At 41.2% G+C, this 25,293-nt stretch overlaps 1 protein-coding gene across 12 annotated transcripts in view; it reads left to right on the plus strand.

Moving 5' to 3' along the window:
• Positions 1-25,293, plus strand: part of VWA3B (von Willebrand factor A domain containing 3B) — a 166,395-nt gene that overhangs the window by 119,061 nt on the left and 22,041 nt on the right. For 11 of the 12 annotated variants that reach the window (XM_059891646.1, XM_059891645.1, XM_059891640.1 and 8 more), the window contains 2 exons: positions 406-456; positions 7,274-7,478. In XM_059891646.1, coding sequence (XP_059747629.1) covers positions 406-456; positions 7,274-7,478 — 256 coding nt within the window. The remainder of the gene's footprint in view (positions 1-405; positions 457-7,273; positions 7,479-25,293) is intronic. The other variant, XM_059891639.1, reaches the window with a different exon arrangement.

Below are 25,293 nucleotides of genomic sequence, written 5' to 3' on the forward strand. Positions count from 1 at the left end.
CCCTATTAACCCTTTTTTGTTCTGCAAATCCAGACAGAAAAATGTCTACAGGAGGCAGGCTAAGGGCACACTTGTATTTTTCCTTAAGATGAAAATCAGATGTTTAAAAATATCTTCATGCAGAGGTAATGAGGACCAGTTTGTTTGCTGCCTTTTCTCAGCCTGGGTTTTACCTAATGGAGCTGAGAACTATGCCCTCCTTTCACATTTAGCATGGTTGCCACAGAGTCATAAAGCTTCTGCAGTCATGCCGAGGGAGGGAGACCCTCACATCCAGTCTCCAAGCAAGTGGCGATGGTGCGGTCCTGCGGGGGTGCGTGGCTTGGGCTTTGCTTGGGGTCAGCCTTTTCTTCTGGAGTAAAGTATTGCTATTAAATAATTATTGTTGACTTTTTTTTTAAACAGGCGCTTGAATAAAATTGTTTGGCGAGCATTATCTCCAGAGGAAAAAAAAAAGTAAGCCAGTTCCTTTTCATCTTTAAAATTGCTTTTTAATTTTGGTGAAATTCATATAACCTACAGTTAACAGTTTGACTGTTTTTAAATGTGCTACTCGGTAATACTTAAGTTTTCAGAGTTAGTTCACTTTGCTGTACCGCAGAAAATAACATTCTAAAGCAACTATACTCCAATAAAAAAAAAGTTTTTAATGTTGTGCAAGCCACACGTTCCTTTACTTTCAAAACTTCTCTATCATCTCAGAAAATACCTTGTACCCGCTAAGTACTCCTTCCCATTCCTCTCTCCCACTTTAGTAACTACCAGTCTGCTTTCTGGGCTTCCCTGATGGCTCAGATGGTAAAGAATCTGCCTGCAGTGCAAGAGACCTGGGTTCCATCCCCGGGTTGGGAAGATCCCCTGGAGAATGGCAACCCAGTGCAGTATTTTTGCCTGTAGAATTCCACGGACAGAAAAGCCTAGCGGGCTATAGTGAGTTTTGAAAGTCTCCCAATTTTGTTCTTCTATTTCAAAAGTGTTCTGGTTATTTGTGGCCCCTTGAAGTTCAGTGTGAATTTGAGGATTGGCTTTTAAGAAAGTTATTTTAAGTCTTTGTCTGCCAAATCCAGTGTCTGAACTTTATGTGTCTGTTGCTTTTTTCCCCTGTGAATGGGCTGTATGCATCCATGTTTCTTGGTATTCTTTGTAATTTTTTGTTGAAAACTGAACATTTTAGACATCGTAACAGTAACTCAGGAAATTAGATTCTCTACCCTCCCCAGAAATTGCTACTGTTGCTTGATGAAGGCTGCAGTTGTCTGTTTAATGTCTTTCCACCTATTTTGCAAAGACTGTATTCTTTATCATGTGTGTTCATTGAAGTATTGTTTTGCTATCCCTGTGGTCAGCCAGTGACCTGACAGAGATTTCCCTACATGTCAGCCTCTCTCTTCATCAGGCGTTCTTCTGAATGCTATGTAAGTATTCAACTACATTCTTGAGTTCCAAAACAGTTTATTCTATCAAGTAGTTGTTTTGGTGAAAAGACCAGTTCCTTGATTTTTCTACTCCACTGTCTTTCATGACATCACTTCCCTCCTTACTGTCTAAAGCATGATTTTGAGTAAGTTATGACACCATTACTATATTACAGTGCTTGTGCTCAGTTGATTCAGTCATGTCCAACTCTCCGCAATCCCATGGACCTTAGCCTGCTAGGTTCCTCTGTCCACAGGATTTTCCTGGCAAGTATACTAGAGTGGGTTGCCATGTCCTTCTCCAGGGGGTCTTCCCAACCCAGGGACTGAACCTGTGTCTCCTGCATTGCAGGTGGATTGTTTACCTCTGAGCCACTTGGGGAAGCCCCATATTGAGGTAGTCTCCTCATAATCCTAGTTTGTTGAGTGTTTTCATTTTTAATCATGAGTGTTGAATTCATCATGATTTTGCTGTATCCATTGAGATGATAATTTTTTCCTTCGTTTTGTTACTGTGATTTATTATATTGACTGATTTTTACATATTGCATTCTAGGAATAAGTCTCATTCTTCAGTGTCTCATTCTTTTAATGTGTTGTTGTATTTTGTTTGCTAGTATTGAATCAATGTTCAAAAGCAATATTGGGCTATAGTTTTCTCATCTCATAGTATCTTTGTCTGGCTTTGGTATCAGGGTAATACTGGCATCATATAATGAGTTTCAAAATGTTCCCTCCTCTTCAATATTTGGAATTATTTGAGGAGGATTGGTGTTAATTCTTCTTTAAATGTTTGGTAGTTCTCTCCATGGAAGCCATATAGTACTGGGCTCATATTTGTTGGAAATTATTTGTTTGCTGATTCAATCTCCTTACTAGTTACAAGTCTGTTCAGATTTTTTATTTCTTTCTGATTCAGTCTTGGTTATATTTTTATAGAAATTTCCATTTCTTCTACATTATCTACTTTGTTGGTGTATAATGGATCATGGTAGCCTTTTATAAAATATCCTTCTTATTTCTCTGATAACAGTTGTAATGTTCATTCTTTCCTTTCTGATTCTAGTTATTTGACTTTTCTCTTTTTTCTTCTTCATCTAGCTAATAAGCATCTGTCATTTTTGCTGCTCTTTCCAAAAACTAACTCTTAGTTTCATAGATTTTTTTCTACTGTTATATTTCACTTATTTCTGCTCTCATCTTTATTATTTCTTTCCTTCTGCTAACTTTGAGTTTATTCTTCATTTTCCCACTTCCTTGAAGTGTAAAGTTAGGTTGTTGATTTGAGTATTTTCTCTTTTTTAATATAAGTCTTTAGCACTGTAGATTTCCCTCTTAGGACTGCTTTTGCTATATCTTAGACATTTTAATATGTTATATTATTTTAAAATAGCTCAAGATATTTTACAGTCTCCCTTATGATTTCTTCTTTGGCCCATTGGTTGTTTAAGAGCGTCTTGTTTAATTTCCGCATATTTGATTTCTAGTTTTATTCCACTGTGATTGGAGAATATATTTTATATGATTTAATCTTAAAACTTTTAAGACTTGTGCTTTTATCTTTTATTTAAAAGATATTTATGCTTTTTATTTAAAACATAAAACTATTTATGCTTTTATTTAAAACATGTGGTTTATCCTGAAGAGAATGTTCCATGTGCTTAGGAAGCATATGTATTCTGCTATTGGTTGGTAGTGTGTTCTGTGTATGTCTGGTCTAATTAATCTATCATGTTTTTCAAGTCCTCTGTTTCTTCATTGGTCTTCTGTTTGGTGGTTGTATCCATTATTGAAAATGGAAATTGAAATCTTCTCTTATCGTGTTTCAATTTCTCCCTTCTATTCTATTAATGTTTGCTTCTATATTTGGGAGCTGTGAAGTTAGGTGCATATTTATAACTGTCATATCTTCCTTGTGGATGGACCCTTTTTACCATTATATAATGTCCTTCTTATATGCGAACTCAAGTGGGCCTTAGGAAGTATCACTATGAACAAAGCCAGTGGAGGTGATGAAATTCCAGTTGAGCTACTTCAAATCCTAAAAGATGATACTGTGAAAGTGATGCACTCAATATGCCAGCAAATTTGGAAAACTCAGCAGTGGCCACAGGACTGGAAAAGGTTAGTTTTCACTCCAGTCTCAAAAGGCAATGCCAAAGAATGTTCAAACTACCACACAATTGCACTCATCTCACACACTAGTAAAGTAATGCTCAAAATTCTCCAATCCAGCCTTCAACAGTAGTGAACCATGAACTTCCAGATGTTCAAGCTGTATTTGGAAAAGGTAGAGGAACCAGAGATCAAATTGTCAACATCCATTGGATCATCGAAAAAGAGAGAGAGTTCCAGAAAAACATCTATTTCTGCTTTATTGACTACGCCAAAACCTTTGACTGTGTGGATCACAACAAAGTGTGGAAAATTTTTAAAGAGATGGGAATACCAGACCTCCTGACCTGCCTCCTGAAAAATCTGTATGCAGGTCAAGAAGCAACAATTAGAACTGGACATGGAACAACAGACTGGTTCCAAATCAGGAAAGGAGTATGTCAAAGCTGTATATTGTCACCCTGCTTATTTAACTTATATGCAGAGTACATCATGAGAAATGCCAGGCTAAATGAGGCACAAGTTGAAATCAAGATGGCCAGGAGAAATACCAATAACCTCAGATACACAGATGACACCATGCTTATGTCAGAAAGTGAAGAAAACTAAAGAGCCTCTTCATGAAAGTGAAAGAAGAGAGTGGAAAAGGTGGCTTAAAACTCAACATTCAGAAAACTGAGATCATGGCGTCTGGTCCCATCACTTCATGGCAAATAGATGAGGAAACAGTAGAAACAGTGAGAGACTTTATTTTGGGGGCTCCAAAATCACTGTAGATGGTGACTGCAGCCATGAAATTAAAAGATGCTTGCTCCTTGGAAGAAAAGCTATGATCAACCTAGAGAGCATATTAAAAAGCAGACATTACTTTGCCTACAAAGGTCTGTCTAGTCAAAGCTATGGTTTTTCCGGTACTTATGTATGGACGTGAGAGTTGGACCATAAAGAAAGTTGAGTGCCAAAGAACTGATGCTTTTGAACTGTGGTGTTGGAGAAGACTCCTGAGGGTCCCTTGTACTGCAAGGAGATCCAACCAGTCCATCCTAAAGGAAATCAGTCCTAAATATTCATTGGAAGGACTGATACTGAAGCTGAAACTCCAATACTTTGGCTACCTGATGGGAAGAACTGACTCATTGGAAAAGACCCTGATGCTGGGAAAGATTGAGGGTGGGAGGAGAAAGGGACGACAGAGGATGAGATGGTTGGATGGCATCACCGACTTGATGGACATAAGTTTGAGTAGGCTCCATGAGTTGGTGATGGACAGGGAGGCCTGGTGTGCTGCAGTCCATAGGTCACAGAGTCAGACATGACTGAGCGACTGAACTGAGCTGAATGTCCTTCTTTGTCTCTTGTAACAATTTATGACTTAAAATATTCATAATTTTCTGATTTTTTTTTCTGATTTACGAAGTCACCTTTTGAAGCTCTCTAGTGAATTTTTTGGGTTTCCCTGGTGGCTCAGAGGTTAAAGCGTCTGCCTACAATGCAGGAGACCTGGGTTCGATCCCTGGGTTGGGAAAATCCCCTGGAGAAGGGAATGGCAACCCACTCCAGTAGTCTTGCCTGGAGAATCCCATAGGCGGAAGAGCCTGGTGGGCTATAGTCCACGGGGTCGCAAAGAGTCAGACACGACTGAGCGACTTCACTCACTCACTCACTCAGTGAATTTTTCAGTTATTGTATTCCTCAGATACAGAATTTCAGTTTGGTTCTTTTTATGGTTTCTGTGTCTTTGTTGATATTCTTAGTATGTTCATCCATCATTTTCCTGATTCCATTTAGTTGTCTGTATTCTCTTTGAGCTCAATGAGCATTGTTAAGACAGTTATTTTCAGTTCTCTGTCCGGTAATTCATAGCTCTTTTCTTTAGTGTAGATTTCTGGAGATTTATTTTGTACCTTTGGCCACTCTTCTCTATTTCTCTTTATTCCTTAGTACTTTTAGGCAAGATCTGGACATTTGGAAAGGCAGACACTTGTCCCAGTCTTTATAGATGACTTCTTATAGGGGAAGACCTTCACCAGTCATTCTGACTAGAGATTCTGGGAACCTCTCACAACTTTTCTGAGGGTATTTCTTCTCTAGGAGTGGTGGTGGTGGTGGTGTGGTGTGGTGTGTGTGTGTGTGTAATTTCCCAGTCAAAGAGATTTGCCCCTGTCTTTTCTCAGGAGCGGGTAGTCTTTTCCTCCCCCTGGTGTCTTTTTTGGGTACTGCAGTATCTCTGGTGCTGTAACCAGCCATGAAACTTGCCTTTGCTCTCAGCTGCCAGTAACCTGGCATGCAAAGTATGCTGCCATTTTTATTGGCACTCTGAGTCAAGTGAGACAAAAGCTAGTGTCTCAAGCAGCCCCACAGAAGGCGAAAATGTTGCATACATGTTCCACTCTTCTCTTTCGGAGAAGCCAGGATTTGATTTCCTCTGAGTTGCTCCCCACGTGCCAAGAAAGGGGAGGGGCTAGGCCAGGCAAAGTGCAACAAATGTTCCCAATACACACTTCAGTGCCCATTCTTCTTGGCTTTGAACACCTGGAGAGCTGGTACCTTTTTTTTTTTTTTTTTTTAGTTCTACCAGTTTATTGCTACCAACCCGTGACCCTCCACCCTCATGCACACATGCTCAGTCATGTAACCCCATGGACTGCAGCCTGCCAGGCTCCTCTGTCCATGGACTTTTCCAAGCAAGAATACTGGAGTGGGTTGCCATTTCCTTCTCCGAGCTGGTACCTTTTAACTGGCTTCTTGGAATTCTCACAAAGGCAGTTTGTCCACATATTATTGTCGGCATTTCTGTGGGGGAATGAGGTCTGGGGTTTCTCATTTTACTATTTTCCTGACATCACTCCCATTTAGATTTTTAATAAGGATTTTTGCTGTCTTCTGGAGACAAGTTTATCTGTGAATTGAGTCCTGTGATTGTGCTGGGTTTACAGTGTGCTCTTCCAACACACACAACACACACTTAAAAAAATAAAAAGACGTGACACCTTCAGCAATAAGAGAATGATAATTATGAAATGTTCTTCTCCCCATATCTCCCTCACTCAATCTATCCATCGCCCTCTCTGTACCTCCTTCCATGAATATCTGACTCAGAAGTAGCTGGGACTGGAAATAGAATTTAGAACTTGGGCCCTCCACACCCCACTGGCTTTCCCTGGAATCATGCAGCCTGTTCATCAGCTGATAGAAAGTTTGGCTTCTGTTCTTTGTGAACCAAATCAGTGAAACCGGAAAATATAGGCCTATTTAGGCTTACAAGAGGACAGGAGATAAAGGTAGCTAAAATGAGCTATTAGAAGAATTATTGCACTGAGACAAATATTTGGGTTTAGTGTTTACTTGTTTTCCAGAGTCACTGCTAGACATAGCTGTGTGAAATCTCTTTGAAACTTGCTTTTGCTTCTGCCAAACGTTAGACCTAAGTAGAAAGGAATGGGTTCCAAACATGCTGAAAAAAAATTGTTGGAAAAAAAAAAACTCGTGTAACAAAGTTCTATAAAATCAGACCATCAAATTAAATAATGGGGAAAAGGGCCTTCCATGACTCAGAGATGATTATTTTTAACTTGTGCAAACTACCAAAGCCCCAGTGGACAAGAAGGCGTGGCTGCAATTCTGTCAACACCTGACATCTGCTCCGACAGATGTTTCTCAGGGGAGGGTTGACTGAAAAACCATCTTTCCATATGTTTTCTGTTATGATCACATTACTTTTCTCTTTCTTCTCCCTCCTCTAGGTTAGATGCAAACAAACCAATGCGGTACTTAGAAAACAAGGCAGCTTTGAACGAGGCATTAGAAAGGTTGAATTGGCCCATTTCGTTGAAGGAGCTCTCCATGCTGGAGAATGAAATCCTAGCTGGGAAAATGTACGTGCAGCAGGCCATGGAGCTCCAAGAGGCTGTCAAGAAGGAGAATTATGTAGGCAAAGCACTCGAAGAGGTGCGTACCATGGTGGGGTCTGTGTTTGCTCCCTCCCCTCTGGTCCGAGCCCTTGACATCTCTGTGTTGGCCATCCCTCTCCTCCACTTCTCAACACACTGATTTCTAAGACTTACAGCCAACCCACTGAAGGTCTCAGCACCTCTTTCAGTAGAAAGGAAATGGCATTTGATTTTACTCTGACCTTATTTTTTAAACAATACATGTTTTAACTGGAAAATAAAACTAAGCAGAAGTATCACAGAGTGATTAAAAGCCTGGACTTTGATATGAGCCAGACCAGCATCTAGTCTCAGATCTCCCACCTAATCCCCATGTGATCTTGGTCAGTGACTCTCTCTAAACCGTTTGGTGTTTTTTTTTTTTAATCTGTAAGATAAGAGTATTAATAGTATTAATAGGCTTGTTATGAGAAAATGAACATTTAAAGTAGTTAGTATTGAAAGTCTTCCATAAGTATTAGCAATTATTGTTACTAGTAAAACAGACCTTCTAAAAAGAAAATTTATTATCTAGCAGCCTTAATATTTATTACCAACTTTGGATCATTTACTTCTTTATTTTATTTTATTTTTTTTGGTTGCACTCAGTCTTTGTTGCTACATGTGGGCTTTCTCTGTTTGCAGCAAGTGGGGGCTACTCTTTGTTGCAGTGCATGGACTTCTCATTGCAGTGGCTTCTGTTGCTGCAGAGAATGGGCTCTAGGGTGCTTGGACTTCAGTAATTGGAGAAGGCAATGGCACCCCACTCCAGTACTCTTGCCTGGAAAATCCCATGGACGGAGGAGCCTGGTGGGCTGCGGTCCATGGGGTCGCTAGGAGTCGGACACGACTGAGCGACTTCACTTTCACTTTTCGCTTTCATGCATTGGAGAAGGAAATGGCAACCCACTCCAGTGTTCTTGCCTGGAGAATCCCAGGGATGGGGGAGCCTGGTGGGCTGCCGTCTACAGGGTCTCACAGAGTCGGACACGACTAAAGCGACTTAGCAGCAGCAGCAGCATACGTATATCCCCTCCCTCCTGAAGCCCTCTCCCATCTCCCTCCCCATCCTACCCCTCCAGGTTGACACAGAGCCCCTGTCTGAGTTTCCTGAGCCATACAGCAAATTCCCCTTGGCCATCTATTTTACATATGGTAATGTAAGTTTCCATGTTATATCTCACCCTCTCCTCCCCTCTCCCCATGTCCACAAGTCTATTCTCTCTGTCTGTTTCTCCATTGCTGCCCTGTGAATAAATTCTTCAGTTCCATTTTTCTAGATTCTGTATATATCCATTAGAATACAATATTTATCTTTCTCTTTCTGACTTCACTATAATAGGTTCTAGGTTCATCCACCTCATTAGAACTGACTCAAAGGCATTCCTTTTTATGGCTGAGTAATACTCCATTGTGTATAGGTACCACAACTTATTTATCCATTCATCTGTTGTAAATAGTGTAAATAGTGCTGCAATGAACAATGGGATACATGTGTCTTTCAATTTTGGTTTCCTCAGGGTATATGCCTAGGAGTGGGATTTCTGGGTCATGTGGTTTTATTCCTAGTTTTTTAAGAAATCTCCATACCTTCTTCCATAGTGGCTATATCAATTTACATTCCCACTGACAGTGCAGGAAAGAAAGAAGAAAGTGAAGTTGCTCAGTCATGTCCGACTCTTTGCGACCCCATGGACTGTAGCCCACCAGGCTCCTCCATCCATAGAATTTTCCAGGCAAGAGTACTGGAGTGGATTGCCATTTCCTTCTCCAGGGGATCTTCCTGACCCAGGGATCAAACCTGGGTCTCCTGCATTGCAGGCAGATGCTTTACCATCTGAGCCACCCTTTTCTCTATACCCTCTCCAGCATTTATTGTTTGTAGAGTTTTTGATGATGGCCATTCTGACTGATGTGAGGTGATATCTCATTGTAGTTTTGATTTGCATTTCTCTAATAATGAGCGATGTTGAGCATCTTTTCATGTGTTTGTTAGCCATTTGTGTGTCTTCTTTGGAGAAATGTCTGCTTGGGTCTTTTTCCCACTTTTTGATTGGGTTGTTTATTTTGCTGGTATTGAGTTGTATGAGCTACTTGTATATTTTGGAAATTAATCCTTTGTCAGTTGTCTCATTTGCTATTGTTTTCTCCCATTCTGAGGGTTGTCTTTTCACCTTGCTTATAGTTTCTTTTGCTGTGCAAAAGCTTTTATGTTTAATCAGATCCCACCTGTTTACTTTTGTTTTTATTTCCATTACTCTAGTAGGTGGGTCATAGAAGATCTTGCTTTGATTTATGTAATCAAGTGTTCTGCCTATGTTTTTCTCTAAGAGTTTTATAGTTTCTGGTCTTGCATTTAGGTCTTTAATCCATTTTGAGTTTATCTTTGTGTTTGGTGTTAGGGAGTGTTCTAATTTCATTCTTTTACATGTAGCTGTCCAGTTTTCCCAGCACCATTTATTGAAGAGGCTGTGTGCCCCATTTTATATTCTTGCCTCCTTTGTCAAAAATTAGGTACCCATAGGTGTATGGGTTTATTTCTGAGCTTTCTATCTTGTTCCATTGGTCTATATTTCTGTTTTTGTGCCAGTACCATACTGTCTTGATGACTGTAGCTTTGTAGTATAATCTAAAGTCAGGGAGTTTGTTTCCTCCACTCCATTCTTCTTTCTCAAGACCACTTTGGCTATTCAGGTCTTTTGTGTTTCCATATGAATTGTGAAATTTTTTGTTCTAGTTCTGTGAAAAATGTCATTGGTAATTGGATAGGGATCACATTGAATCTGTAGATTGTGTTTGTTAATATAGTCATTTTCACAATATTGATTCTCCCTACCCAGGAACACAGAACATCTCTCCATCTGTTTATGTCACCTTTGATTTCTTTCATTAGTGTCTTACAATTTTCTGTGTACCGTTCTTTTGTCTCTTTAGGTAAATTTATTCCTAGATACTTCTTTTTGTTGCAATGGTGAATAGGATTGATTCCTTAATTTCTTTCTGTATTTTCATTGTCAGTATATAGAAATGCAAGTGATTTCTATGTATTGATTTTGTATCCTGCAGCTTTGCTAAATTCACTGATTAGCTCTAGTAATTTTCTGATACTATCTTTAGGGTTTCCTATGTACAGTATCATGTCATCTGCAAACAGTGAGAACTTTACTTCTTCTTTTCCAATCTGAATTCCTTTTATTTCTTTTTCTTGTCTGCTGTAGCTAGGACTTCTAGAACTATGTTGAATAATAGTGGTAAAAGTGAACACCCTTGTCTTGTTCCTGACCTCAGGGGGAATGCTTTCAACTTTTTACCATTGAGAATAATGTTTGCTGTAGGCTTATCATATATTGGCTTTACTATGTTGAGGTAGGTTCCTTCTATGCACATTTTTTAATGTGCATTTAAAAGTTTAATCATAAATACCCATTTATGAATTTAGTCAAAGGCTTTTTCTGCATCTATTGAGATTATCATATGGTTTTTATCTTTCAAGTTGTTAATGTGGTGTATCACATTGATTGATTTCCGTATATTGAAGAATCCTTGCATCCCTGGAATAAACCGAGCTTGATCATGGTGTATGAGCTTTTTGATGTGTTGCTGAATTCTGTTTGCTAAAATTTTGTTGAGGATTTTTGCATCTATGTTCATCAGTGATATTGGCCTGTAGTTTTCTTTTTTTGTGTGTTGTCTTTGTCTGGTTTTGGTATCAGTGTGATAGTGGCTTCGTAGAATGAGTTTGAAAGTGTTCCTTCCTCTGCAATTTTCTGAAAGAGTTTTGAAAAAGTTTTAGAAGGATAGGCAATAGCTCTTCTCTAAATGTTTGATGGAATTCTCCTGTGAAGCCATCTAGTCCTGGGTTTTTGTTTTCTGAGAGATTTTTGATCACAGCTTCAATTTCAGTGCTTGTAATTGGGTTGTTCATTATTTCTATTTCTTCCTAGTTCAATCTTAAAAGATTGAACTTTTCAAAGAATCTGTCCATTTCTTCCAGGTTATCCATTTTATTGCCATACAGTTGTTCATAATAGTCTCTCTCTCTCTCTCTTTTTTTTTCTGGTCAGCAAGTCATCACTTATTCATTAACACAACTCCAAGTCCAGAAAGCTGCCTGACATGACAACTTTTCTTTCTTGGTTATGGTCCCCTCCAGACAGTAGAGTGACAGGGTCATGGATCCCCTTCAACAGAGCGAGATGTGCTTGCCCCAGGGTGCCCTCTTCAGAGATACCCTGTAATTTTGCCAGCCTTGCCAATGTGTGACATGGGGGGGTCACCCCATTGTCTGTTGTAACCTCTCCATTTTCATTTCTAATTTTGTTGATTTGATCCTTCTTTCTTTTTTCCTTGATGAGTTTGGCTAAAGGTTTGTCAATTTTGTTTATCTTCTCAAAGAATCAGCTTTTAGTTTTATTAATCTTTACTATTGTTTCTTTCATTTTTTTTTATTTATTTCTGCTCAGATCTTTATGATTTCTTTCCTTCTACTAATTTTGGAATTTTTTTGTTCTTCTTTTTCTAGTTGTTTTAGGTGTAAAATTAGGTCTTCTATTCAATGTTTTTCTTTTTCTTGAGGTCGGATTGTATTGCTATAAACTTCCCTCTTAGAACTGCTTTTGCTGCATCCCATAGGTTTTGAGTTATCGTGTTTTCATTGTCATTTGTTTCTAGAAATTTTCTGATTTCCCTTTTGATTTCTTCAGTAACCTGTTGGTTATTTAGAAATGTATTGTTTAATCTCCATGTGTTTGTGTTTCTTACAGATTTTTTCTTATAAATGATATCTAGTCTCATAGTGTTGTGGTCAGAGAAGATGCTTGATACAATTTCAGTTTTCTTAAATTTACTCAGGTTTGATTTGTGATCCAAGATGTGGTCTATCCTGGAGAATGTTCCATGTACACTTGAGAAGAAAGTGTATTCTTGTGCATTTGGATGGAATGTCCTAAAGATATCAGTGAGATCCATCTCATCTAATGTATCATTTAAGACTTGTGTTTCCTTATTAATTTTCTGTTAAAGTCTCCTAATTAAAGTCTTCTACTATTATTGTGTTACTGTCAATTTCTCCTTTTATGTCTGTTAGTGTTTGTCTTATGTATTGAGGTACTCCTATGTTGGATGCATAGATATTTACAATTATTATGTCTTCCTCTTGGATTGATCCCTTGATCATTATGTAGTGCCAACAAAGGTCTGTCTAGTCAAGGTTTTTCCAGTAGTCATGTATGGATGTGAGAGTTGGACTATAAAGAAAGCTGAGTGCCGAATAATTGATGCTACAACTGTGGTGTTGGAGAATACTCTTGAGAATCCCTTGGACTGCAAGGAGATCCAACGAGTCCATCCTAAAGGAAATCAGTCCTGAGTGTTCATTGGAAGCTTATGTTGAAGCTGAAACTCCAATACTTTGGCCACCTGATGTGAAGCGCTGACTCATTTGAAAAGACCCTGATGCTGGGAAAGATTGAAGGCAGGAGGAGAAGGGGATGACAGAGGATGAGAGGGTTGGATGGCATCACCAACTCAATGGATATGAGTTTGGGTAAACTCCAGGAGTTGGTGATGGACAAGGAGGACTGGCGTGCTGCAGTCTGTGGGGTCTCAAAGAGTCGGACACAACTGAGTGACTGAAGTAAATTGAACTATCCTTCCTTATCTCTTGTAGTATTCTTTATATTAAGCTCTGTTTTGTCTGATATAAGGATTGCTACTCCAGCTTTCTTTGCTTCCCATTTGCATGGAATATATTTTTCCATCCTCTCACTTTCAGCCTATATGTGTCTTTAGGTCTGAAGTGGGTTTCTTGTAGACAGCATATATATGGGTCTTGTTTTTGTATCCATTCAGCCAGTCTGTGTTTTCTGGTTGGAGCATTTAATCCATTTACATTTAAAGTAATTATTGATATATACATTCCTATTGCCATTTTCTTAATTGTTTGAAGTTGATTTTGTAGATCTTTTTACTTCTCTTGTATTTCTTGACTATATAAGTCCCTTTAACACTTGTCGTAAAGCTGGTTTGGTGGTACTAAATTCTCTTAACTTTTCGTAACTTTTGCTTGTCTGAAAAGCTTTTTATTTCTCCATCAATTTTGAATGAGATCCTTACCAGGTACAGTAATCTTGGCTATAGATTTTTCCCTTTCAGTACTTTAAATATATCCTGCCATTCCCTTCTGGCCTGCTGAGTTTCTGCTGAAAGATCAGCTGTTAAACTTATGGGGTTTCCCTTGTATGTTACTTGTTGCTTTTCCCTTGCTGCTTTTAAGATTCTTTCTTTGTGTTTATTCTGTTAGTTTGATTAGTATGTATCTTGGTGTGTTTCTCCTTGGGTTTATTCTGTATGGGACTCTTTGTGCCTCTTGGACTTGATAGACTATTCCCTTTTCCATGTTGGGGAAATTTTCAACTATAATCTCTTCAAAAATTTTCTCATACCCTTTCTTTTTCTCGTCTTCTGGGACCCCTGTAATTTGAATGTTGGTGCATTTGATATTGTCCCAGAGTTTATTCTGCTCTTCAGAAATTATTTCCACCATTTTATCTTCCAGCTCACTGATTCGTTCTTCTGCTTCAGATATTCTATTAATATGCTATTGATTCTTTCCAGAGTATTTTTAATTTCAGTAATTGTGTTGTATGTCTCTGTATGTTTTTTCTTTAATTCTTCTAGATCTTTGTTAATTGATTCTTGTATTTTCTCCATTTTGTTTTCAAGATTTTTGATCATCTTTACTATCATTATTCTGAATTCTGTTTCAGGGAATTTGCCTATTTCCTCTTCATTTATTTGGACTTCTGTTTTTCTAGTTTGTTCCTTCATTTGTGTAGTATTTATCTGCCTTTTCATAATTTTTTTAACTTATTGTGTTTGAGGTCACCTTTTCCCAGGCTTCAGGGTTGAATTCTTTCTTTCTTTTGGTTTTTGGCCTCCTAAGGTTGGTCCAGTGGTTTGTGTAAGCTTCAGATAGAGTGAGATTTATACTGAGTTTGTGTGTGTGTGTGTGTGTGTTTGTCCTCTGTTGGGCAAGGCTGAGTGAGGTGGTAATCCTGTCTGCTGATGATTGGGTTTGTATTTTTATTGTTTGTTGTTTAGATGAGGTGTCCTGCACAGGATGCTACTAGGATGCTACTGGGGGTTGGGTGATGCTGGGTCTTGTACTCAAGTGGTTTCCTTTGTGTGAGTTCTCACTATTTGATACTCCCTAGTGTTAATACTCAGGTATTCTAGGGTCTTGGAGTCAGTGCTCCCACTCAAAAGGCTCGGGGCTTGATCTCTGGTTAGAAATGAAGATTTCACAAGTGATTTGTTATGGCATTAAGTGAGCTTAAAACAGATACCCCAAAGTGAGAAACCAAAGATGAACCCCAGACAAATGGAAGTTACAAAATCAGATAAATAATAATTAAAATAATGGAATATACACATACACATATGCACCCATAAGCAAAGTAAAAACAGTCCAATTAAAACAAAGTACAGTAGATTGACCTGTTAAACAAACAAAATCAAAAATTATATGTGTGTGACTGAATATAAAAAAGTGTGACTGAATATATACATATGCATATACACACATAATCAAAATCAAGAGTCCAACAAAAATAAAGTACAATAGGTTGATCTGGTGAATAAAGGAAGCCAAAAATTATATCTACCAGTTAAGAGCAAAACTTACTAAAGCACAAACTGGAAAATAAAACTAAAGCAAAGTGCCAATTGGGGAATAAAGCGAAGAAAATAAAACTAACAAATATATTGAGAGGAAAGGAAAGAAAGAAAAGAAACAAAGAATAGATATGCAAGGTGAAATATAGGTAGATAAAGAAGATTTATATACATTAAAGATTAACTGCAAGGGGAAAGTAACAGTAGGAAAAGCAAACAAAGGAATAAATGTAGAAAAATTAATTAAAGCTAAAAAGAGAGAAAAAGGAAAAAAACAAGGAAAACTCCACAGAACTGCAAAAGCCCAATGTAGAGGCAGAGGTTTATAACAACAATAAAAAAATGTGGCTGAGAAAAGAAAAAAGCTCAAAAGCTGAATTAGATTTCATAGTGCCAATAAATTTGACAACTACAACAGAGGAGGGGAAAAGGGGAAAAAAAATCCAAAGAATCTACAGAACAAGTCAAAACATAGGAATAATAGATGTTTTTCTTGAGTCACTTCTCTCAGAGTCCTTTCCTTCACTGGGAGTCACAGTCCACCTTACCTCCCACGGAGGCCCTCCAACACTGTGCTGATCTCTGGACCTGTCACTGTGCTGATCTCTGGATCTGTTGTGGGGGCGGCTTAGATTCTAATCTTGTCCTACGTCTATGTGTTCTTGCCTCCAATGTCCACGGCTATCAGAACTGGTGCATTTTATTTTGTGAAAGCTCTCAATGTTCTTTTATATATTCTATAGACACAGAGTCTGCCTAGTTGATCATGTGGATTTAATCTGAAGCTTATACAGCTGGTGGGAAGGTTTGAGGTCTTCTTCCTTAGCCACACTGCCTCTGGGTTTCAATTGTGGTTTTATTTCCACTTCTGCATGTGGGTCGTCCCCTGGGGTTTGCTCTTGAGGATGCCCTGGAGCACTTGGGTTTGCCCCTGTGAGGGCCAGGTGTGGAGGTGGTGCAGCTGCTTGGGTCGAAGGGGTTCTGGCAGCACCAGGTACTCAGGGGAGTTGATGGCTAGGACAGCAGGAAATATAATGCTCTAGAAGGGTATGGCAGAGAAGGCAGTGGCACCCCACTCCAGTACTCTTGCCTGGAAAATCCCAAGGACGGAGGAGCCTGGTAGGCTGCAGTCCATGGGGTCGCTAAGAGTCGGGCATCACTGAGCGACTTCACTTTCACTTTTCAGTTTCATGCATTGGAGAAGGAAATGGCAACCCACCTCAGTATTCTTGCCTGGAGAATCCCAGGGACAGAGGAGCCTAGTGGGCTGCCATCTATGGGGTTGCACAGAGTCGGACATGACTGAAGTGACTTAGCAGCAGCAACAGAAGGGTATGGCAACCAGTATTGACCAATACTTCCTGTATTGCCTGGAGAACCCCCTGACAGAGAAGCCTGGCAGACCGCAGTCTACAGGGCCACAAAGAGTTGGACACGACCGAAGCAACCCTGCATGCATAGACGCAAGCCTTTTTTTTGTCTGTGGCAGCTCTGCCCCAGTGAGAGTTGAACATGAAGGTGGTGCAGCTGCTTGGCTTGCAGGGACCCTGGAGGCACCAAATGTGCAGGGACATGGACTGCCTTTGCTGTAGGAGTTATGTCCCTATCAGAGAGTCTTTCTTCGATTCTCTTGTAGCTGGTGATCAGAAGGCCTCTTTGGCCAGTCTTTCTCCATAGCTCTGCCCGTTCAGGCACTTACAAGGCTTCCTTGCCTGGGGTCCTTCTCTGTTGTTTGGTGCATCAGGCACATAGAGAGGACCCCCTGGTTTGGATCCTACTCTGTAGATCGGGGTGTCAGGCACTTAAAGGAGCACCCTGGGTGGGGTCCTATTCTGTAGTTCAGTGCGTCAGGCACTCTCTGGGCCAGCTTTTCTTGTTCAGCTGCCACTGCTGGCTATTGTAGGGAGAGAGAGGCTACGGTGATGGCTCCACCCACTATGCAGTATCGCCTTGCTTCCACGGCTGCCCAGCTTTCCTCCATAGGCATTTCTCACCACAGTCTCCTCCCTCACATCCCCTCGATCTGTCTCTCCGCAATCAACAGCAGCCCTTGCCCTGGGATTGCTCCACAATCCCTAAACTCCAGCTCCCAGCCACTGCACCTTCCAGGGGACCTCATCCCTTTCCAGAATATGTATGGCTGCAGCAAGGACTGTCTGACTCTCCTTCCATTTAGGCTACCACAGATCAGCTGTTTCCCTCTCAGACTTAAATGTTTCTCCTCTGACTCAGACAGTTGCCCTGATATGGGGATCAGATCCTTGCTTCAGTTCCCCCACCCGCTGAGGGCAGGTCCAGTCTTGCTAACACTCCTGTTTTTGCCCCTAGTTCCTTCATCCTACTGAGTTTTGTCTGGTTCTATATATTCTTTTCCACTGGTCAGGCACTCCTGTCTGCTCTCAGCTGGTGTTCTGCACGCACTTCTGTGTCTGAAGGTGTATTCCTGATTTATCCGTGGAGAGAGATGTACTCCATGTCCACCTACGCCTCCGCCATCTTTAAATCCTCAGTCATTTACTTTTAATTGTCTTTCTTCCTTGAATAAATTTTACACATAGATACAGAGTGTCCATAATCATTTTATATTCTACTTTTCAATTTAGCATTGTCTTATATACTTTCTTTCTGTTTTTGCTGAACCATCAGATTGATATTTTTTGTGGTTACATGATATTCCATGGTGTATAACTACCCTCATTGGTTTAACTCTTCACTGAATGTTGGACATTTGGGTTTTTTTTTTTTTTTCAGTTTTCCTTTCAGATGTTTTGATGCTTCTATGGTGCATACAGTTGAACTATTTTGTTAAGATAAGGTCTTAGAAGTGGGACTCTTGGCCCAAAGAACATAAACACCTGGGGGCTTTAAATACTTGCTGCCTGTTTAATAAATATTCTCTTTCTGACTGTAGTAGAGTGTGTGTAGACCTGGAATAGTTCATCCAGAATCTTACTGATTTCTATATAATTTTCATATATTCACCATTTGATGGCATAAAAAATATATCCAAGGAATTGACCTTTGAGATTCATCTATTTTTTATTTCAGTCTTTGCTAAATGATACTGACTTTGCCTGGTTTTAAATTCTGTTCTTGCTATTCTAGATTGTTGTGTTTTATTTGCTTATTTTAATTTAATTTTCCCCCTTTAGTGTCAAAAGCTATTTCTTTTCTGCAGAGTGTAAAAGTTTTATCATATCTTTATTTTTGCTTTTACCTATTCTGTTTTATTTATTTATATGTATTGGGATTCTTAATATTGTTTTTATTCAAACAAAGTGACCCCCTCAAAGAGTTGTTCAGTCTTTCCTTGGAATGCACCATCTGTTGACCCCAAATGTGTTTCTGTCTATTGGCCTTTCACACCTAGATGTCCCATGGACACCCAAGAATCAAGAAGGCTGAAAATGAATTAACTCCCTCTCCCTGGAGATCTCTTCTTTCATCATGCCTCTTCCTCTCTGTTTGTCCCTTCATTTATTCATTGAAATATTTATGAGTTCCTCTGAGGTGCCAAGCCCTATTCTAAGCACTAAAAGTACTTAAACACAGAGACCAAGCCCCACTCTTATTATAGTTGAGAAAACAGACCATTACAGGTCTTAAATGATGGACTTTCCCATGTTGAGCTCTGAAGACATTACTGCCTAACAGCAGAATTTTCAAGCTTTTGATCTCTGGGTTAGGAAGGTCACATGGAGGAGGAAACAGCAACCCACTCCAGTATTCTTGCCTGGGAAATTCCATGGACAGAAGAGCCTGAAGGGCTACAGTCCACAAGGGTCTCAAAGAGTCAGACATAACTGAGTGACTGAGCAGCAGCAACAGCAGGATTCTTTCATCTACACTTTACATTAAATTTAAAAACGGGAGTGTTGCTAATGTAGTGAAAAGAAGCCTCTTGTGATTCAGAACAAAGTGTGTTCTGAATTTGTCTAGATTTGTGGGATTCAAAGGCTCATTGTTCGTGGGATATGAATTAATTGTTCTATTTCTTTATTCTCTTGTCCACAGAGTGGGAAGTAAAATAATTTCCACAATTTCCTTCATCCAAAAATATTTGTTCACTGCCTACCATGGATCAGATTCATGGCATAGGTGATCTCAGTCAGTGAATAGCCTGTCACATTCTTCTCTCTTTCCTTGGGATCTGCCAAGGTGAAGCTATACATTGAACACAAAATAGGGGCTTGTTAATACCACTGGAGACATGGGTTCAGCCCAATGTAGGAGACATACTGTATTAGAGCATAATCTCCATGAGAGCTGAGATCTTGTTTGGCCTCACTTATAGCTGTATCCATAGCTACATCCACTGAGAATGATGGCTGGCACATGGTGGGTGCTCAAAAGTATTTATTGAAGGAATGAAACCCAGACCCTTATATCAGAGTATTACAAATATGACAGTAGAGGCATAGCCATAGAACAACTGGAAGATGGGGAAAAGTGAACAATTCTGGCTGGGGAGTTGAGGAAGTCTTCACAGAAGGGGGTGATTGAATTTGATCCAGAAGGATGTGTAGGGATTTGCGGGTGGGAGTGTGAGAAGTGTTCTGAGTGAGAGAAACAGCTTGTGTGTGCCAAGACAGGTAGAGGGGAAGAACATGGTGTATTCACCAGGGGTGTGGCAGGAGACGAGACAGGGAAAGGGAAGATGGACCCAGAATACAGGGAACTGAAAATCTCTCTTAGAATCAGGGACTCTATCCTGTAGGAAATGAATACCAGTGAGAGATTTACAGCAAGCAGAAAACATGAACAGATTTTTGTTTTGGAAAGATTATTTTGGCAGCAAGATAAGGCTCAGTGTAGGGGGAAAAGACCAAAACCAGGTGCAGACTCAGAGACGTTGATCTTCGAGCCAAGCCAGTACAGTATGGAGGGTTTAGGTGAAAGAGGCATGAGTTGGTGGAAAGTGAATGTGTGCAGTGAGCCAGAGGGCAAAGTTGAGCACACCCACAAACTTCCCATCTTGGACAGCTAAGAGACAGAGGCACTGTTAACCACCACATCCGTATCCCTCTGCTTCTTGAGGAGACAGCCCTTCGAAACACCGTGTCATTCTCTCACCCCTTACCACATTTTTGTTTTCTTCATAGCACATTTCACCACCTGACATTGTGTATGTATTTGTTCATGATCTGCATCCTCCACTAGAGTAAGAGTGGGACTTGGTCCATTGTGTTCTAGGTATTTCTAGTATTGCTGGAGTATTGCCTGACACCTTGTAAGCACTCCCAAATATTTGAATGAATAAATAAACGGAAGAACAGAAGCAAGAGGTACCATGAGAGGAAAGGAAAGGAAACTCTCTTTAGGTCCTCTCGATTCTTGGATGTCCCCAGGGCATCTGGGTGAGAAAGGCCCATAGGCAGCCACATGTTTGGAGTTTAGGAGAAAAGTCTGAGTTAAGGAGATAGATTTGAAGGTTCTTTGAGGTAATGAGAAAGGGAGACTGTAGAGGGGCCAGTGTAGGACAGCTGGAGAAGCAGAAGCTCCAGGTAGAGAGCTGTGATGCCGGAGCCCAAGGAGGAGAGGTGGCAAGAGCCCTGGGCCTGGAGTCAGAAAGACCTGAATTCAAGTCTCAGCACTGCCACACTCCAGCCGAGGGACCTTCCTTAGACTGTCTAAGCCTAGGTCCCTCATCCTTACGTGAGAAAAATCATAATGGCCACCTGCAAGATGGTTATGAGACAGCTCACATAAAATGCTCAGGACAGTGTGCAGCATTAAATGTTCATCGGGAAACGCTGTCTCAACACACATTGTCCATCATTGCTATTTTTACGATTAATGAATTACTGAGGAGTTTTGAAATAATCATACAGGATGATGTCTGAAAGCCATTTGACTTTCAAGAGGGATGTCAGTAATGATCCTAGCCAGAACAGTTTTGGTGGCCTTTGGGGAGTGGAAGCCAGTTTGCAGAAGGTGGAGGAGTGGATAGAAGTTGAGAAAATAAATATAGGAAGTGAAGACTTCAGTTTGAAGATCTTCATAGAAAGGAAAGGAGAAAAAGATGGTGGGAGCTTGACGTGAGAGCCACAGCGAGAGAAGACGTTGAATTCATGTAATGGTATTGGTGCGTCCACTGCTACCCTCTTTTTTGGTCAAGGATTAAAGATGTCCTTTCACTGCCCTGTCACTTTATTGGGTGACCAAAGCCCCCACTGTCTGCTCGGGGCAGCACCCATGTGCCCAGGAAAGTTGTCCACAGGTAAGGAATGGGTGGGAGAGGTTCATACTTGGCAGCTGATCCACAATTTCTTCCACTGTGAGTGTGGCCCTCTGCAAAGGAAGATTTTCTGTGTAATATTTAAGGTGATGCTTCTCCTTACTGTAAGTGATGTATTGTGTGATATTTTACTTCATTTCTATCTGAATTGATTCCATGACCCACTAAAGGTGTCAACCTTTCTGTGTGAAAAATGGTTGAAATCAAAGCTCAGGATTGCAAGACTTTTTGAGATCCTGCAGTGAAAAATCCATCACATATGTAGTCATCTTTATTGATTCAGATATAACTAGAGTCTCATTTTAAATTCTAATAGCAAAGGCCAAAGATTTTGATCAATGATTGTAATTTGGAGAGGAAGAAACCTGGTTTTTGTTAAGATCCCCTACAGTTTATTGATAACACAGCAAAAGGTGGTCAAAATTGGTTGGCATGAGAGGCAATCAGAAATGCCCATGTGTGTTCAGAAGGGAGTGGTCACTGTATTTGATCCAGTCGAGGGTGCCTCATGGAGCCTGAGGGTCTGTGGCTCTCAGATGCTTTCCCCTGACATATGTTGGCACCCAGCGTAGACACACATTGGTTCCTGAGCTTGGGACAGCTTCATGATTTTTCTGTTGGTCAGGATTAGAGGTGGGGAGAAGTGGTTATACATGCCAGTGTCTGGCTAGATTGTGCCCTGCTTTTCCACTCAGACTTTCCCTGGCAGTTCTTTGCAAGATCAGATGTAGGGTGTGAATCATTATTTTACCTGCTCTGCCCAGCACATTATACTGGGCACATCCCATGCTTAACCGTTCTCCCTGTTTCTGTAATCCACTCATTCTGTGGCATCCTTGGAGACAGGTGCTTGGATTACTGACTGCATAATGGAAAGAGAGGTCTTAATTCTGAACTTTTATTTTTTTAATGAAGAAATATCTTCCTGGTGTTTATTTTATTTTTGGCCACACTGCATGGCATGTGGGATCTTAGTTCCCCAACCAGAGATCAGACTCATGCCCCTTGCATTGGAAGCACAGAGTCTTAACCACTGCACCACCAGGAAAGTCTCTTAATTCTGAACTTTTAAAATTCCACTGGAAAGCTCCCTTCACCAGCACGGCTCTTGTTGCCATGATTGAGGAGTTCAACGACATTAGCCCATCCTGAGCCCTCAGGGCTGCAGGATGGTGGAAAGCACCAAGGGCATCCAAGACATAATTCACCTCCTGAGTTCTCCCTGGGAGCCTGGTGTGGGGCAGCCCCAGTCGTAACCTTGGCTGCCTTGAAACACACTGTGGTGGAAAGTCTTGTTAAGCTATAAGCATCTGTGAACAACCTGAATAGAGACCTTGGAGATGAGCTGACCCAGCTGGCTGCACATGGTTACTACTCCAAGTTGTGGCCAGCAAGGAATCTGGAGGCTTTGGCTTTGAGAAATAGCTAATTAAATGTTCCATTCCATGGAAAGTTGTCCAGGAGAAAGAGAGCATTAGGAAAATGCACCACAGGTGGGAGGATGTGGGTGAGACTGGGTGAGAAGGGAATGGGAGAATGAGTGATGAAAAGAAACCACTTGGATTTGAAAACATTATATTGGATTGTGACTATGACATTACACGAGAGAACAGTAGTTCAGGAGACTTAGAAATTTCTTTGAGTTGTATAAAATAAAGTCAGAATAAGTAGAATCATTTGTTATGTTTTCTCCCAAACAGTAATTGAACCAGTTGTCTGTCATTCCTGCCTCATAACCCATCTTTATACAGCTCGGAGAAGGCAACAGCAACCCACTCCAGTACTCTTGCCTGGAAAATCCCAAGGACGGGGGAGCCTGGTGGGCTGCAGTCCATGGGGTCGCACAGAGTCGGAAACGACTGAAGTGATTTAGCAGCAGCAGCAGCAGCAGCAGTATTCCTTCTTTAAAGGGAGGCATCACACCTTAGCCCTTTATGACTAGCCAGCCCCTCTCATTCCACGAGTGGAACCTGTAGTCTCTTCTGCTGCTACTTGAGTCTAGGAGGACTGACTTCCTGGAGACTGTGACATAGAGGGTCCCCTGGCGTGCAGGCGGGGAACTAGCAAGTCTGGATTGTGCATCCGCGATGCCGTCACACAAAGAACCACACACACACACTGAGGCGATACGTGAACGTCTGGAAACCAGACCCCCCATGGGCTCCTGTGAGACGATGGTGGTGGGACACCTGGCCAGTGTGGGCTGAAATCCCAGAGAGAGTGAGGCGCCCGGATGTGATGGGCAAGGATGCCAAAGAGAAGATGCTGCCCGTGTCATGGTAGTGCCATGGTTAGCTGGGGATTTTAGGCGAGGATCCTGCTCAGGAAGACCAGCCAATGGAGGAAGTTCAAAGAAGGGAAGAAACACTCCCACCAACTCTAAATAGTATCCAGAAAAGTTTCTGTCTAGTACCCTGATGTTCAGGAGTGGAAAGCGGGGGAGGGGGGGTTATCAGCTCCAAGAACAAAAATCAACACCTTGATTCTTTTTATTCTAAAGCTGAAGGCACCCCTCTTGGCTAGAGATTTCAGCTGGGTGGACCCCAGCACTCCCCTGCCACACAGCTCGTCTTTTTTTTTTTAATTTTGTTTATTTTTGGCTGTGCTGGATCTCCATTGCTGCTCGAGGGCTTTCTCTATTTGCAGCGAGTGGGAGCTGGTCTTCGTGGCAGTTCGTGGGCTTCCCACTGCAGTGGTTTCTGTCATTGCAGAGCACGGGCTTTTAGGGCACTCAGCTTCAGTAGTTGGAGCAAATGGGCTTAGTCGTTGGGACTCGTGGTCTTAGTTCCCCTGCAGCAAGTGGAATCTCCCCAGACCAGGGGTCAAACCCAGGTCCCCTGCATTGATTGGCAGGCAGATTCTCCACCACTGGACCACCAGGGAAGTTTTCATCGTTTTTTCATTGGCATAAATTCTACCCTAAACAGGTTTGGGTGTGATCATTGACTTCACTGGCTGGAGGAGGAAAATTGAGTGCAGAGGGCTTATAAGGAGGGTCCAGGCAGGAAACAGAATCTCATTCAGTCACTTCAAGTGAAGAAACATTAATGAAAGGACTGTTTGCAGAGGGGGAGGCAGGTCAAGGCAGCTAAAAGGGGATTTCACCCCAGAACTGGCAAAGCGGGAAGTTGTCAGCGCCTCTGGACTTCAGCGGTGGAGGGAAATAGTGGTACTGGAGCCTGCAAGAGTGCAGTCCACTAGTTGGGGTTTGGGGGGGCGGTATCTGTAGAGAGACAAAAGACAGGGAGGGAGGTTGGAACCAATGCCCCAGCCCTTCTCTCCTTGCTGCCCTCTGACCTCCCGCCTCCCATTGGCTCTGCCTATCAGAAAGTCAGTCAACAAGAGAAATTGGGTCATGTTGTCCTTGGAGGGGTCAGCCTTCTGGAACATGGGGCAGGGCAGGGCAGAGAATGGACCTAGGGGCAGATGGGTGGACCAGAGTAAGCAGCACAGAGATTCTTTTGAAAAGTTTTCTTACAGGCCCAGCATTTCTATTTATACCATCACCTCACTTGAGATGTTTCTGTACAACCGCAGCAGTCAGCTGGTGGTGGTCCACACTGCAGGCAGTGGCACAGAAGTGGCTGTAGTATGTGCATCTCTGAAGTGCATGCCTATGGATGACTATCAGTAACATCCAAAGCACAGACTTCAGAGCTGCAGTAATTTTCAGGTTTAAATACTTAAAACCTTTTCAAGTTTTCCTCTCTTTGATTCTTCCCTAAAAGAGCAATGAGGGAATATTCCCTGAGAAGATGTTACAAATGTGCTTTTCAAGCTACAGAAATAATTTGATTCAGCATCTAATGCATATTTATTAGGTTCCTTTGCTACTACCCTGGTGGCTCAGATGGTAAAGAATCTGCTTGCAATACAGGAGACCTGCGTTCAATCCCTGGGTCAGGAAGATCCCCTGGAGAAG

This window comes from Bos taurus, chromosome 11 (genome assembly GCF_002263795.3).
Source record: "Bos taurus isolate L1 Dominette 01449 registration number 42190680 breed Hereford chromosome 11, ARS-UCD2.0, whole genome shotgun sequence".
Lineage (NCBI taxonomy): Eukaryota > Metazoa > Chordata > Mammalia > Artiodactyla > Bovidae > Bos > Bos taurus.